This window comes from Chroicocephalus ridibundus, chromosome 5, assembly GCF_963924245.1.
Source record: "Chroicocephalus ridibundus chromosome 5, bChrRid1.1, whole genome shotgun sequence".
NCBI classification, from domain to species: Eukaryota; Metazoa; Chordata; class Aves; order Charadriiformes; family Laridae; genus Chroicocephalus; species Chroicocephalus ridibundus.
In genome coordinates, this window is record NC_086288.1 from 18,738,270 (window position 1) to 18,751,908 (window position 13,639).

Genomic DNA, 13,639 nt, shown 5'->3' on the forward strand with positions numbered 1-13,639 from the left:
GGGGGGGGGGAAGCTATTAGGCCCGCGCTTGGTTAAAAAAAGAGTAACATCACGTCTCGCATTAGAGGGCCAGCGGATGCCGTTTTACACCAGGGTTGGACTCAGCAGTGAGGCATCGAGAGGCTGAAAGAACGTCTGGTCTGTCTCCAGCCAAAAACCCTTTTATTTCTCTAACTTTTGCTGCTCTCCAGCGGGGCTGTGGCTGGTTGGGTAACGCCGGGCCTGGGGGGACGGGTCTCAGGCACGGCGATTGGGCCGCCGCCCGCCCCGCCGGGCTCCCCACAGCCCCGTCCCGCCGCCTCGGGGTGGAGGGAGCCGCGCTGCCGCCCCCTGCGGGGCCGGGCCGGGAGAGCGGGGCCGAGACGGCCCCGCCGCCGCCGCCGGCGCTGAGAGGGAAGAGGCGAGCGGGGGTGCGGCGGAGGAGTGCGTGTGAAGGGTATTCATCGCCCGTCTCCCTCCGCCTCAGGACTACTTCGGCCCCCCCGCGATGCCGGGCGGGAAGGAGGCGTGGCCGCGGAGGGGGGCGTGCCGGGGCGTGGCCGAGGGGCGTGGTCGGGCGGAGGGAGGTGGGAGGGGGGGTGAAGGAGGCGGTGAGGAGAGCGCTCCAGAGGCGCTGAGGCGGCGGAGTAGGGCAGCCGCGGCCCTGGAACGGCGGCGCTGGGCGACGGGAGCCTCAGGGGCCCGGAGGAGGAAAAAGAAGAAGGAGGAGGAAGAGGGACGCGCCGCTACGGGGAGAGTCTGGAGGAGCAGCCGCGGAGGTGAGCGAGCGGCGGCGGGGAGGCCCCTCGCCCGGCGGCGGTTGGCGGCCGTTGGGGCGGTTGGTGGTGGGGCGGGCCGTTACCGGCCGTACCTGAGGCGGGCGGGCGTTGCGAGGGGACTGACAGGGGTTGTTGTCCGGCGCCGGGCCGGCAGCGGGAACCGGGGTGTGTGTGCGGTGCCCGGGATCTTTGTGTGTGTGCTGGGGGAGGGGAGCGGGGGACATGGCGGGGGTGCTCCGCGCCGGGGGGGTGTGAGGCAGATGAAGGGCGGGCGGGGAGGTGGCGGCGCGCCGGGGGGGGTAGCTGCCCAGCTGCTCGCTACGCTCAGGGTGGGCTTTTATTTTTCTCCAGAGGGATCGGAGTGACTTTTTGAGCCGTGTGTGTCTCGGCTGAAAGAAACCGGAGCGTGGGGTTAAAGCCCAGCCCGGGATAAAAGGGTTTTGTTCGCGGTGGGGAAGGAGCGGTGACAAGGGCGGCGGCGGGGCGGGGGGGGGTGTGTGTTGTGTGGAACCGTGACCCGGGGGGCGGCCGGGCGCCCCGCCGCCGGCCAGCCGGGAACAAAGAAGTGTGCAGAGAGCCATCGGCAGCTCTCCCCTCTACAATAAACTTCAAAAACAAAACCACCAAAAAAAACCCACCCCAAAAAACCCTGTAGCCAGCAGTAGAAAAATGGGGTGTAGAGAGAATTGGGTGATGGAGCCTTGTTAGGAAGAATGTTTCTCAGATAAAGGGGTGTATTCACTTCTCAGGAGAAAATGCAAGGCTTATTTCTCCTATGGTTTTGAGGCCACTGTCATATCTGTTTATTGGCTTTTGTTATTTTTTTTTTTTTACATGTGGCTAATCCTACCTTGTAACAACAACTTACTATTTTTTAAAACAGCTTTTTAGATTAATTTGGTTGAATAGTATAAGCAAAAATAAAGAATAAAAGCCATTGACTTTACTCTTTTGTTGTCTGCATTTGCAATTGACTGAATTATGACTTGCATGTAGGGTTAAAAGTGCTGTCTTCTTTATTTCAGAGCTCTAGGGGAAGATGTTGTCTCTTCTGACATCTTGCGATTAAGATACCTGAGAACAGGTTCAGTAAGAATCCAAGTTCCTGAAGAAGACACTTACAAATGTATTGAAATAAGAAGCTGTAAACATATTTTTTTTTTCCTGTCATCTGTACTGCATAAGAAACCATAATCTGAAGCACTTCTCAGACGCTCGCCCAGATGTATGAAGTCTGCAAAGCTCGCTGTCCAAACTGCCCGTTTCTTAGTAAGTGGTACTTATCCACATCTGTGGTATGTATATAGGACTCTGAAGAAAAATCACTTTCTCTATAAAATTCCCAGAAGGAACATTTTATTATGGACAGCTTTTTCTGGATGTATATCCAGAGAGATTAATGCCTAGAGTTGAAAAGCATTTAGTATACACTGAAAAGTTGGCTTTCCCTCAGTTTTTCCAGATGTATTGTCTCCCCTGTATACTGGGAACACACACAACTGTGTAAACTACAGATGCAGCCATGGAGCTGTATGAACTTTTGAGCCAGATGAGAAGTATTGTTGAGCATTGGTATCAGACACCGCTTCATGATGTCAGCTGAACTGTGATTGTGTTATGCAAATCATAATAAAGCCCACAAATGGAGTGACGCCCTTCCTGAGAAAAGGCTGTGAAGTTCTGCAAGAAAGGTTAACCGATTACCATAACCTCTGTCAAGTTCTGTGCAGAAGACTTTTCTGTGCAAGATGAATGTGTGTCTCCCTACCCTGAGATGTTGAAGGTGTACTGCTGCTTATGACAAATCCAAGAGAAGAAGCTTTATAAAATGGCTCAAACCAGCTTGCTGCAGGGAAAGCAGTTTTACTGTAGGGAGTGGGTTTTCCACAAGCTTCAGCACTGCCTCCAGGAGAAAGCTAACTGCAGCAGTAATGCTGCCAACAAACCATCTCTTGTAGCGAATTCTGGGAATAATACCGGTGTTGTCTCTGGGAAAGGAGCTGCCTGGGGTGTATTGTTGGTAGGAGGGCCCGGTAGTGGGAAGACGGCCCTCTGTACTGAGTTACTGTGGCCAAGCTCACCTGCAAACCTACAAAGAGGCTTACATCATCAGGCTCTAGCCTTCCATTTTTGCAGGGCCCAAGACTCTGACACTCTGTGTGTTGGAGGGTTTATTAGAGGTTTAGTTACACAAATCTGCCGCAGTGGACTGATCCAGGGATATGAGGACAAACTAAGAGATCCTGCTATTCAAAGTCTCTTGCAACCCGGGGAATGTGAGAGGAACCCTGCTGAAGCATTTAAAAGGTAAAAACAAATTTAAAAAAAAATATTGAAAATAAACCCAAATAAAAAAAATGCTGGCTTCTATTTAGGTCTTCTTCCAAAGAGTCTGACTGTTGAAAACATGTTTGTTTCATGGCTGTTATCTCTGTCAGAGCTTGCAGACCTACCATGGAAAAATCTAAGTTTGTCCTTATAGCTGACATAAATAAATATTTACTTTGTAAACAAAATTTATTATTAATAGTGAATTTATTTACATTTGTATATTAATACACCTCAGTTGTAACCAGTGTTTTGAAAAGACTTTAAAGTAATTTACTTCAGAGTGGAGATGCCTAGTCAGTGGCTTTCATGTGCCATAAAGGTAGGGCAGTTGTCCTCCATAGACCTGAAACAGACCTTACAGGACCCTTGCAAAATCTTCCAATATTGTGCTCTGTCTGAGAGGAAACTGGACTAACTGATCTCTGGGTCTGATCCAGCACATCGGTTTTATGTTTGTCTAAAAGTATGTGGTAGGAAAATGTCAATTAACTCCTTATGTTACTTCTCACAATGTGTACAGGTTATGTCAAATCTGTATTGCTACTTAAAAAATAAGTACTCCAAAGTGTTGAGTGGTTCAGAAATTTATCGAGAGGGCTCACTCTGCCCCTTAGAAGGTTTGTCAGCTGTCTAAGCTGAATGAAAATATTTATATTTTTTTAACTTAGTGTTCCTTAACAAACCAAAGTCTCTTCAGTATGTCACTGAGAATTTTGTTTCTGTAAGGATGCTAATGTTTATGTGAGAGTGTATATCCATAGATCATTTAGAACAACGTGCTGTCTTGAGCACAGCCTTCACAAGCATGTGTATATTGGTCTTTATGCCTTTGGGTCACAGTGAAGGAAAATCCAGAAAGGATAAGGCGTGTCTCTAGCAACAGATCTTCAGTGGATTGTGTTGCTAGTGTAAAAGTTTCCTGAAATATTAGTTAAACTGAAGTTCTTTAGTATAGTCTAGTGACATAACTTTGTGTGGTACTTAAGGGTTTATTGGATGATGTTTGCAGTATAAAAAAAAAAAAATCCTGTCTCTTTTTTTCTTTGTTTTCCCTGCCAACAAAGAGTGGGTAAACAAGTACTGAGGTTGAACTGTAGTGCATGCTTATATTGTCATGGTGGTGTAAAAGAGCCTTCCAGTTCTGATGGCTGTTACGTCCTTGCCTGCTGAATAAACAGGATGCACATCTACATTGTTCTCAGTGTAGTGTCTTAAAACAAATAGTCTAAACCAATACTAATTCTGGATTTTTTTTGTTTGTTGCTAAGTGAAGATGCAACTTCTAGCAGCTGTTAAGGTCCTAATTTCAGACGTATTAAGTCCTCTCAAGTTCTAATGACTAGGAACTGGGTGAAATTAAGTGTCTATAAATGGAATAGCAGACTGGCCATCTCGCTTTGGGCAGTCTTTTAAAATCCTGGAAGTGGATTAATCTGGTAAGAGCCCATTTATGTTTAAAAGTCTATTACAAGGAAATCATACTAATTTAGTACAGGCAAGCTATCTCCAAGAACTGGAATCCTTCCTCTGTTCTAACCATGATTGCCTTACTCAAAAGAACAGGAGTTAGGTAAACTTCTTTAGACAAAAATGCAATATAGGAATAGAAAAGATACTCGTGAGTCAGACTTAGCTTTTTAAGTAAGACTTTTATGAATGCAGGGTTTAATGATGGGCTGTCTGAATATTTAGGTCAATATACAGGGTTCTTGGTTTTGTTCTGGAAAAATAAAATATGACACAACATCTGGTACTAGTCTTTCCCTTCTCAATTTTTGCAGTGGTGATGTGAACTCCTATTATTACGCTAAAAATACTTTTGTTGTAGTACAAGAGTTTCAGTCAAGGAGATTTTTTCTTTTTTTTTTTTTTTTTTGGAGCCTTCATGTATTCCCTTGCTGCCCACCTACCTTGATCTGCTCTCAAAAGCAGCTGTGGTAGATAGTCTTCCTTCCCATATTTCAGATTTAAGGGAGATGAGGTGTTAGAGACAAGGTGCTGTACTGGGAATATAAGTTTTCAGCACTGTGGCAGGGGACCAGGAGATGGCTGTTGACAGCAGTGCTGTGAGCTTGTGCTGCTGCCTGTATGGTACAATCACTGTCCACAAACAAGAGGAACTTGACAATCAGTCCCCTTCCCACCATCAAATACTTTGATCATTTGTTAATTGAACTTTAGTTAATACATAAAGCATGCAAAAAATGCGTAACAAAAATATAAGTTAGTATCTTTCATGGTTTCTAAGACATCACTGAGCACCTCAGTATTCTGGTCTGGTGTGTTTATATATGCTTTCTGTTAAATGAATGTTGTAATGTGAAATGAGTTCTCGGAAGATTTAACAGTCAGCTGATCGCCTCTTGCATTGTGTAAAGGCACGGAAACAGCATAAAGCTCTCATCTTAATGCTCCACTGATTTTTTTTTTTTACCTTATTTTAATTTTCTTTATTCAGTTGAAGAGGGGAAAGATCTTTCTTTAAAGACACTGTCAAATTTTTGCTCTGCTTTGAACGGCTGCTCCAGCTGTGTACTCATGGCCTAAAATGGAAAGACTTCTCTTCATAAGTGCTAAAACAAGATTACACCATTCTATTTTTGTGCTAATTCTCCTAGAACTAGTAAGAAAAACTTTCTAATGCCTTGTAGTGTGCCAGTTTATAAACAATATAAAGTTCACTAGTTAAAATAGTTAATCTTTTTCTGAAGAAGGCTTTTTAAATAGGTTTTCAGCAACCCTGGTGGCCATAATGATACATGTGCAAGTGATGACCCAGAGACTTAAGACTTTTCTCCTCCTGTCTGAATGTCTTCTCTTAAAAATTGTTCCTGTATTTATAATTTTAACATGCCCTAAAAATTCTTTCAGGGGCAGATCTTGCAGATTTGAAGAGCTGAAAGGGCTAATCTATACAAATATGCATTTGTTGCTGCACTGACAGCTGCTTACAGCATCACTTCTGAGGCACTTTTCTCCTCGTGCATGTAGTACTGGAGCAGAGGCAGTCTTAAACGTAAGGGAGAGTGCTGAAGCCTCATATTCAAATTTTAGGTGAAAGTGAAGGAGAAAGTGTAAAGGAAATGTCAGGAGTGTTACAGACTCTAAAAGTAAGAAGAAATGTTGTGTTAAACTGAAAGAATTTAATTGAAAAGGTCTATTAGGCTATTCTTCCCTATTTGAACAGAAAAGTCAAAATGAGAACAAACCAAATTCTGCAATGCTTTCTCTAGGATTATGAATGGGGGTTGGTTTTGTTTTTGCTGTAGCAAGTTTATACCTCCAGCAATTGGTGGGAATACAGGTGGCTATCAGTTACCCAAGGCCATGAGGACATAGCGGACTATGATATAAACCGTGGATAATACTGAAATTTGTGCAAACTAGTCTGCGAAAAGACATTTACCCTTATGATTCTGATTTATGTTTTTCAGACAACGGAGATGACATGAAACACCTTCAGACAGTAGGGGAAGGCACATAATTCACATATGTTGTGCTACAGTTAGGATTGGTGGTGGTGGAAAGCAGAGCTTGATTAATTCACAGCCCAGATCAAACCGATTTTTACTGGGGGGGAAATGAAGCTATGAATTCAGATTTCCACATATTTGCATTGCTGAAATTGCATTCGCATGCAAGTAGCTGTACCTCATCACTAGGGACCCAAGAAAAGAACAGTTTAAAAGGGGGAAGAAAAAAAAAAAGCTGCTGAACAAATTTGTGATTGTTTAAGAACTTCATAGAAGTTTTCTCAAGCTGGTGTTACATCTTCTTTACCAAAAATGAACATAGTGGAAACTGTGCCCCAGAACTTAGGTATCCTTTTTTTTTTTTTTTTTAAAGAAAGGACACCAGATTTATTTCTTATTCTATGCACGCTGGTGCTAAATTCAGTGTCATGGCTCCTTCTGCAGGTTCCCAGACAATCACAGCTTTTCTTCTGTTTCTAACTCCTGATCTCTGCTACTCACATTTGAAAAGGGAAACCTCATAGTTAACTAAGCTCAACAGGTAACAAGAGGCATCCACACCTGAAACTTTACAATAATGGCAACAAAAAATTGTTGGATGTTTATAGTTCTCTAGAATATGCAAATTCTGTAGAAAAATCTGTTGGCTTGATTGTAAGAAGTGTGAGAGGTCATGTAAGGTTTTTTGCTGACTGTAAGTTTGAAGCAGGGGTTTATGTTGATTAAAATTGAAAGCCGCCTCGCATGAGTCATTCATTTGGACAGCATTAAAGTACAACAAATCTTGTGCCAATAGCTGTTATCTATGTAAAGTTACTCTTACCTGTTTGGAGGAGAACTCCAAAGGATTGAGCCTCTGGTATTTGGCAATATGATGGAAATCTCATAAACAGCAGAACTCAGAGTAAAAAGACTATGATTTTCAAGTAATGCTAACAAGCATTTCCTCCCCCCCCCGCCCCGGCCCTTCACCTGTATTGGCTTTCCGTGGTTTTTTCTTTTTTTCTTCGCTGGTTCCCTTAAGAGTAGTGTATCATCAGAAAGCTCCAAATTGTAGGTGATTGAGAGCGCTTTTACCTTTATCTAAATGATAAGGGGAAATGAGTTTTATTTCACGTTCTGGATTGTTTATCTGACAATGTAGGAAAGTACAGGTTTGTTCAGCAAATGTTCTGTGATGGTTGTCTGGGGACTCGAAATCTGCAGCACCAAAATGCCATTTTTTTAGTATAGATGAAGGAACAGGTTTAGAATTCAAGTTGTATGCAATAACAGATGATGTGTGAAGAAGCTGTTCTTTTTAGAACTTCTTGTATGATCTTTGAAGCCAGTAATATAATTAAAATTATCATGGGTTGTGTAGGCTTTATTGAACAATTAATTAGTGAGCTTTCCACTATGTTGGAGTAGCTTATTCTTAACTGCAAAAACTTAAGTGGTTTTTGGAGTAAATCTGAGAAGTTGAAGGCCAGCTCCTCTTCAGTTCTTTCCTTTTCTTTCTCTCTCTTTTTTTTTTGTTGTTCCTGTTTTAACTGTTTACCTTCACATTGTCTTTAGCTAACAGAAAATTTCAAATCCACTTTAATGGCTGAGACCAGAGATTAATTAGAGTATCCTGACTTTCATGGGGTTAGTTTTTGGTACCTCACCGTACAAACTTTGAGTTTTCCTTGCTAGTGAATTAACCACATGCTTCTGCTGCTGTTTGCATCACCCAAAGTTCTGTGAAAACTGATGTGAAAATAAGCAGTATTAATTTTTGCTCTGGAGGGGATGAGGTGGTAGCATGTGATACTACTTTTGCTTCTATATATATATATTTTTTTTTAATGAAATGCATTTGGTAAAAGTTTGGTTTTACCATGAGCTTAGGAGTGATTGAAATAAAAGATACACTGAGAGGCAGCACGTTGGGGACAGTTATAGATGCCTGAGTTTGGGCTACTGGAAACTTGAAAGCTGCTGGGATTTCTATCCATTTATTCTATATAAAACATTAGTAATTCCGTACTAATCTTTCTATAGAAAAGAAATGCCTTGACTCTCCTCACTGAAGTCTCGAAAAGACTGTCTGGAAGTGATCTATATCTTTTTCTCTAATCTTCTCCTTTCTTCTGGAAAGGGCTGCTACACAGCCTTTCCCTCTGCTTCTGCAGCTCCAGTACAATCTCGGTAGCTGTAGCTTTGCAATGGTTACAAGGAGGGTGTGAACATAGATCTTTCAAGACTCTCTAATTTCGTAGAGCTATAAATGGTAGAAACAAAGCCAAGGACTAACTGTATCCTGCTTCATGTGAAGAAAGGTCTGAATGCACAATGAAATAATTTACGAGACCCTTTAAAGAAGATGGTTGTTAAGTTTCCAGTGTATTTATTCATTTGCTACATGTAAAGTTCAAATGTGTGAGTGACTGATTTCAACCTCGAGAGAGAAGGTTGGAAGGGCACCTCAGAAAATCCAAGTCCACTATCTCCTTCCGCAGGCAGAAGAAACCAAGCCTGTTTCCCAGAGATGAGAACAGCTTCATCTGCTGTGACGCTTCACAATTTTTATCAGAAAAAAATTTCCCTGTGTCTAACCTGAGGTTTTTTTGTAGCTATAATTTAAGTTTGTTACTACTTACGTTGTTCTCCAGACACACGGAGAATAGATTCTTTCTTTCCTTTCTGGGACAGCCTTTTATGTATTTGAATACCACTTTCTTCTCTTTCATCTTGTCTTTAAATTAAATAAGTCCAACTTGTTAGTCTTTCCTCAGAGGTCACACCTAAGAATGTGACATTAAAAAAATCCCTTAGCTAAAGAAAGTTTTTAGTATCTAAAGAGAATTTTTCTTCGGAACATTTTAGATGTGTAAATATGTAACATTCTACTTCTGTACTTTCCCAGAATTTTGTCCATTCCTACATCTTTCACTTAGGCTTGACTAGAATCCTGAAGCTAGCTGGATTCTAGCCCAGACGATCTTGCTCTGTTACAAGATTGAATTCTGCTTTTAGTAGGAGCCACAGCCATTTTCAGTTAAAAGCAAGCTCATTTCAGTTAAAAGCAAGTTGTTTTGAGTTAGGTACCTTTTTGTAGACTTCCTGTGGTGCATTGATGGGTTCTCCAATATCTACAGCATGCCAAAGGAGAAGTGTAAGTAGTGCTCTAGCAAGGGGTGTTCTCAGTGGTCTCTCCCATGTAGTCTTATGCCTGTTTCTAGTCTCAGTTTGAGATTCCACTGAAGTTGGAGTGACAGGCTCTCAATTCTGTGTGATTTAAAGGTAGATTCATGAAAGGATTGAAGTCTCTGCTTTTTGAAAAACTTAAGGCTGTCAAACATAGTCATGCCAAAACATAAGGAGCACATACATGTCTCTCTCTCTCTCACTGACAGTACTATGTACTCAATAATAATGGAATAATTACAGTTTGCTTTTACTGTCTTCTTTGTGGTGAAGAAAGTTTGTGTCAAAAATATGTACCTTCAACATGAGGTGGCTGAGGTGCTTTTTAATTTGAAAAAGTTTACTCCTATAGATTTCATCAGAAAGACTGGACAGTTTTACAGTCTTCAGCTCCCTAGGAGATTGATCTTCATACTGTGGAGGCTTACACTTAGTGATTGTGTAGGGAGAGACATAAAATATTAAAAATAGCAGACAGACTTCACAGCACAAAGCCTTTTATGACTCTTTATAGGAAGCAGCTACATGTAAGCTGGTATCTTCAAGATCAAAAGATCTTTTGAGATCTAATGAAGAAAAATGGTGAACAAGACACTCTGTATGAAAGAAGTAAGGAACAGTACAAAAAATGTATCTCACTGAACCTTAATACCATCTCCTGTGTGGTGGTGCACCATGAAGATGTGAGCAACTACAGTGTATTAATGCTAAATGTGTGGTAAAATGCTACTTGTCTTCAATGTAGCTTACTAGTTACAACAGTTCAAGTAATTACGAATACAGTTTCTGTGCTGACTTTCATTTTTGTGTGGTATGAGTCTGTTAATTTATAAGTATTTACATATTTGTCATGTGTATTATAGTGACTTCTAGTAAATACATTTTAATTATTCAGTAATGTCATTTATTTTATACTCAAAAATGATAGAGGCAGGACACTGACTGAAAATCATACCAATTCATGGGTGAGATGAGAAACTATTTTTGTAAGAGCTTAAAAAGAATCTACCAACTTAGTTTGTATTTCCAGCTCGGTGAAAGTGAAGTTGCAGAAGGTAAATTGGTATTTCATAAACTCACTGGTGTGAGAGCATCTTGACTCTGATGGAGCTTCTGATTCCTAGTATGTACCCGTAACATGGAACTGATGCTTTAGACTTTTAACTGACGCTAGGTTTCATAGAAGATGGTGTGTTCTGGGGCTGTGTAGACTATTAGAAAGTTGAGCATTGCCTGAAGCTTAAGTACTTTGTGGTATGTTTCTCTTTAGGCTTTTCCCTGAAATCTGTGGAGTTAACAGGTCACATAGCAACAGTTAGTGTTTCTGCAAGAGCAAGTTGTGTGTTCTTTTTTCATTGTATGGAAGCACTGCATACAGGCTGAACATAATACCATTTAAGGTTTTAACCTTTTCAGTTTAAATTACCATAAGAAAGTTTCCCTAAGGCATTTTAATAATGACAACTTACATAGACCTTTTTGTCTTCTACTTCTATAGGCATTAACATTTTGCCTTTAATCTATGTGGCTCAGTCTTAAACCTTACAGGTTTTCCTATAAGCTGTTTAGTTAGATGGACCTTCATAGCAATTCTCGCTTGTTAATTATTCCCTTTCCCTCCAGTTTTCTATGCACACGTTCATAGCTTGTGCAAGGTTTTAAGTTTCTTTTCTTTTCTTCCTTTTTAATGAAAAAATGAAAAGGATTTGGCGGATTGTGAAGTAGAAAGGACTTAGTGTGTCTAATATACTGGGAAAAGATAGTATTGAAATATCGCCTCCTGAAAGTGTTAGTGAAGCAATGCATTCAAGAGGTTTCAGTTTCTTCTGCGTGGTGATGTGTACAATACACTAGGAATGGTGAGAAATCTTCTGTCTTTGTCTAGGAGTAGGAATGTTTTGAATAGTTAATGCAGAAATACTTTGTGATTGAAGAATTACTGCTCAAAAAGAAATAACTAAGAAAAAAGGCAAGAGTGATGGAAAAAGTTTAAGAAAATAATTATGTTGAAAGAAGAGTTGAGTTGTATATAGGTGTTCCAAGGTATTGCAGAGGAGGTGCTGCAAAGAATGTAGGCGGGTAGGTTTCTGGTACACTTGATGATACCGAAATGTCATGGGATAGCATGAAAGAAGAACTGAAAATGAGATCAAGAAAAAAAAGCAAACAGAGAAATTTACATAGCTGATGAAGTGAAAGGGGCAAAACAATTGCAATCAAAGTCCTCTCTATGTTGCATGTTTGGAGATACCTTCATGCAAAGCAAGGACCAAAAAGTCTTTGCTGTTAATAGAAGGTGATCAGACTTCTTGGCTGGGTGTTGGATGCTGTTGTTTAAATCGATGGGAGTAGGAGGAAGAATGGGAATAAAGGATCATACATGAGCGGACTTTCAGTCCACAGCCCATCAACAGTGTCTTTTCCTTGTTTTTTTTCTCTGTCGCGTACTAATAAGGGTTGGTAATAGTGCTGCATGTGCGAAGACAGGGGGATGAGCATCTGACTGCACCCATGCAAGCTTGTGTGCTAAAGATTCGTGATATTTTAGTAGGTGAGAGAGATTAAGAGGAAGGGGGCGTGGCAGCATCTTATTTAAGGTTGTTTGAAAATTCATGGAGTTGTCCTGGAAGAAACAGGAAACTGTTCAGAAGCTCTGAGTTGGTTAAGGAAAATACCAGCAGTATAGAGAAGCCAGTAACAGGCAGATATGAATGAACCTCATGAGGAAAAACTGTTGAGAATGGGATTACAGCATGACTTCCATCCTAAAGCAGTTAATTAACAAATCTTGGTTTAACTACATTAGCTCTCCTGCAGTGATGGTGAGCATGATACAATCACTATGCTGTCTATTCTCCTTCTACACTTTCATGAAATAGAGTTCAGCAGGACATTGGAAAAAAAGCTCTGTTTGTAGGGAAACTGCAGTTGATTTGCAATAAGAGAAATTGTGTCCTATATGATTTTAAGTTACCCTAAATTAGCAAAGGAATATCAACTCTGCCTTCTCTAACGGATGGAAACTTAGTCAGCAATGCAAAGAGTTTAAGTAAGACAAATGTTATGAAGTCTTATGCTAGGTTGCCTTGCTGTTGCAGTGTTGAACATGATGGCAGTGGTACCAACACACGTTAGTTTTGACTAGTCTAGAAACACTTTGGTAAACTTTCCAAACTTTCACTGCATTCCATTGACAACTGTATGCATCAGTTTGGTTTCAATTGCTTTATTTTGTATTGGAGAGTGTTGCCACTTCCTTTGCTTCAGTTTCACTCCACTGACTTTCTCTTAAAAAAATACAAAAAAATACTATTTTTTCCCCCAGAAGATTTGTAGCAGGTACTGCACATTCACATTAAGTTTGCTTTTTATGATTTGAGGTATACTTTTTTCCGTAGCGCCTCCTTCTACTTCAAATCATGATAAAGTTGCCATCCACAGTAAACATTTTGTGTATAAACTGTTGGGGGAGGGGGGAAGAGGAGAATGTAGTTTCTGTCACTTGCTCTATTGTTGTTAAGGATAAAAATAGATCTTACTAAATATAAAGCTATGGAATCAGTTCCAAAGCTAAATGCATTACTGCTGTAAGATAATAGAATCAGGTTCACATGGTGCTAACCTAACAGTGGTTTTTTAAAGTAAATTACAGAGAAGTTACAGAAAGGATCAATAGGAAATGTATAGTCAAATTAAGAGAAACTCTGTCTGCTTGGCGCTGGGGGAGGAAAAAAAAAACCCAAACCACAAAGTAACTAATGTGGATCCAGAGTGATGCACGAGGAACATATGCTGTGGATTCTACTTTGGGGAGTATGGGAGAATAATATTGAATGGGACACGTGAAAGCTGCTCCATCTGTTGCCTCTTCAACTAAGACAGTGCAATTAAAGGTTAGGATAGTCC

At 40.9% G+C, this 13,639-nt stretch overlaps 1 protein-coding gene across 1 annotated transcript in view; it reads left to right on the forward strand.

Moving 5' to 3' along the window:
• The first annotated feature begins 579 nt into the window (after positions 1-579).
• The window catches only part of ANKRD50 (ankyrin repeat domain containing 50), a 42,948-nt gene continuing 29,888 nt past the window's right edge, over positions 580-13,639 (forward strand). The window contains exons 1-2 of the mRNA XM_063335965.1: positions 580-758; positions 1,784-3,065. Of these exons, the coding sequence (XP_063192035.1) occupies positions 2,587-3,065 (479 nt within the window). The 5' untranslated portion in view covers positions 580-758; positions 1,784-2,586. The remainder of the gene's footprint in view (positions 759-1,783; positions 3,066-13,639) is intronic.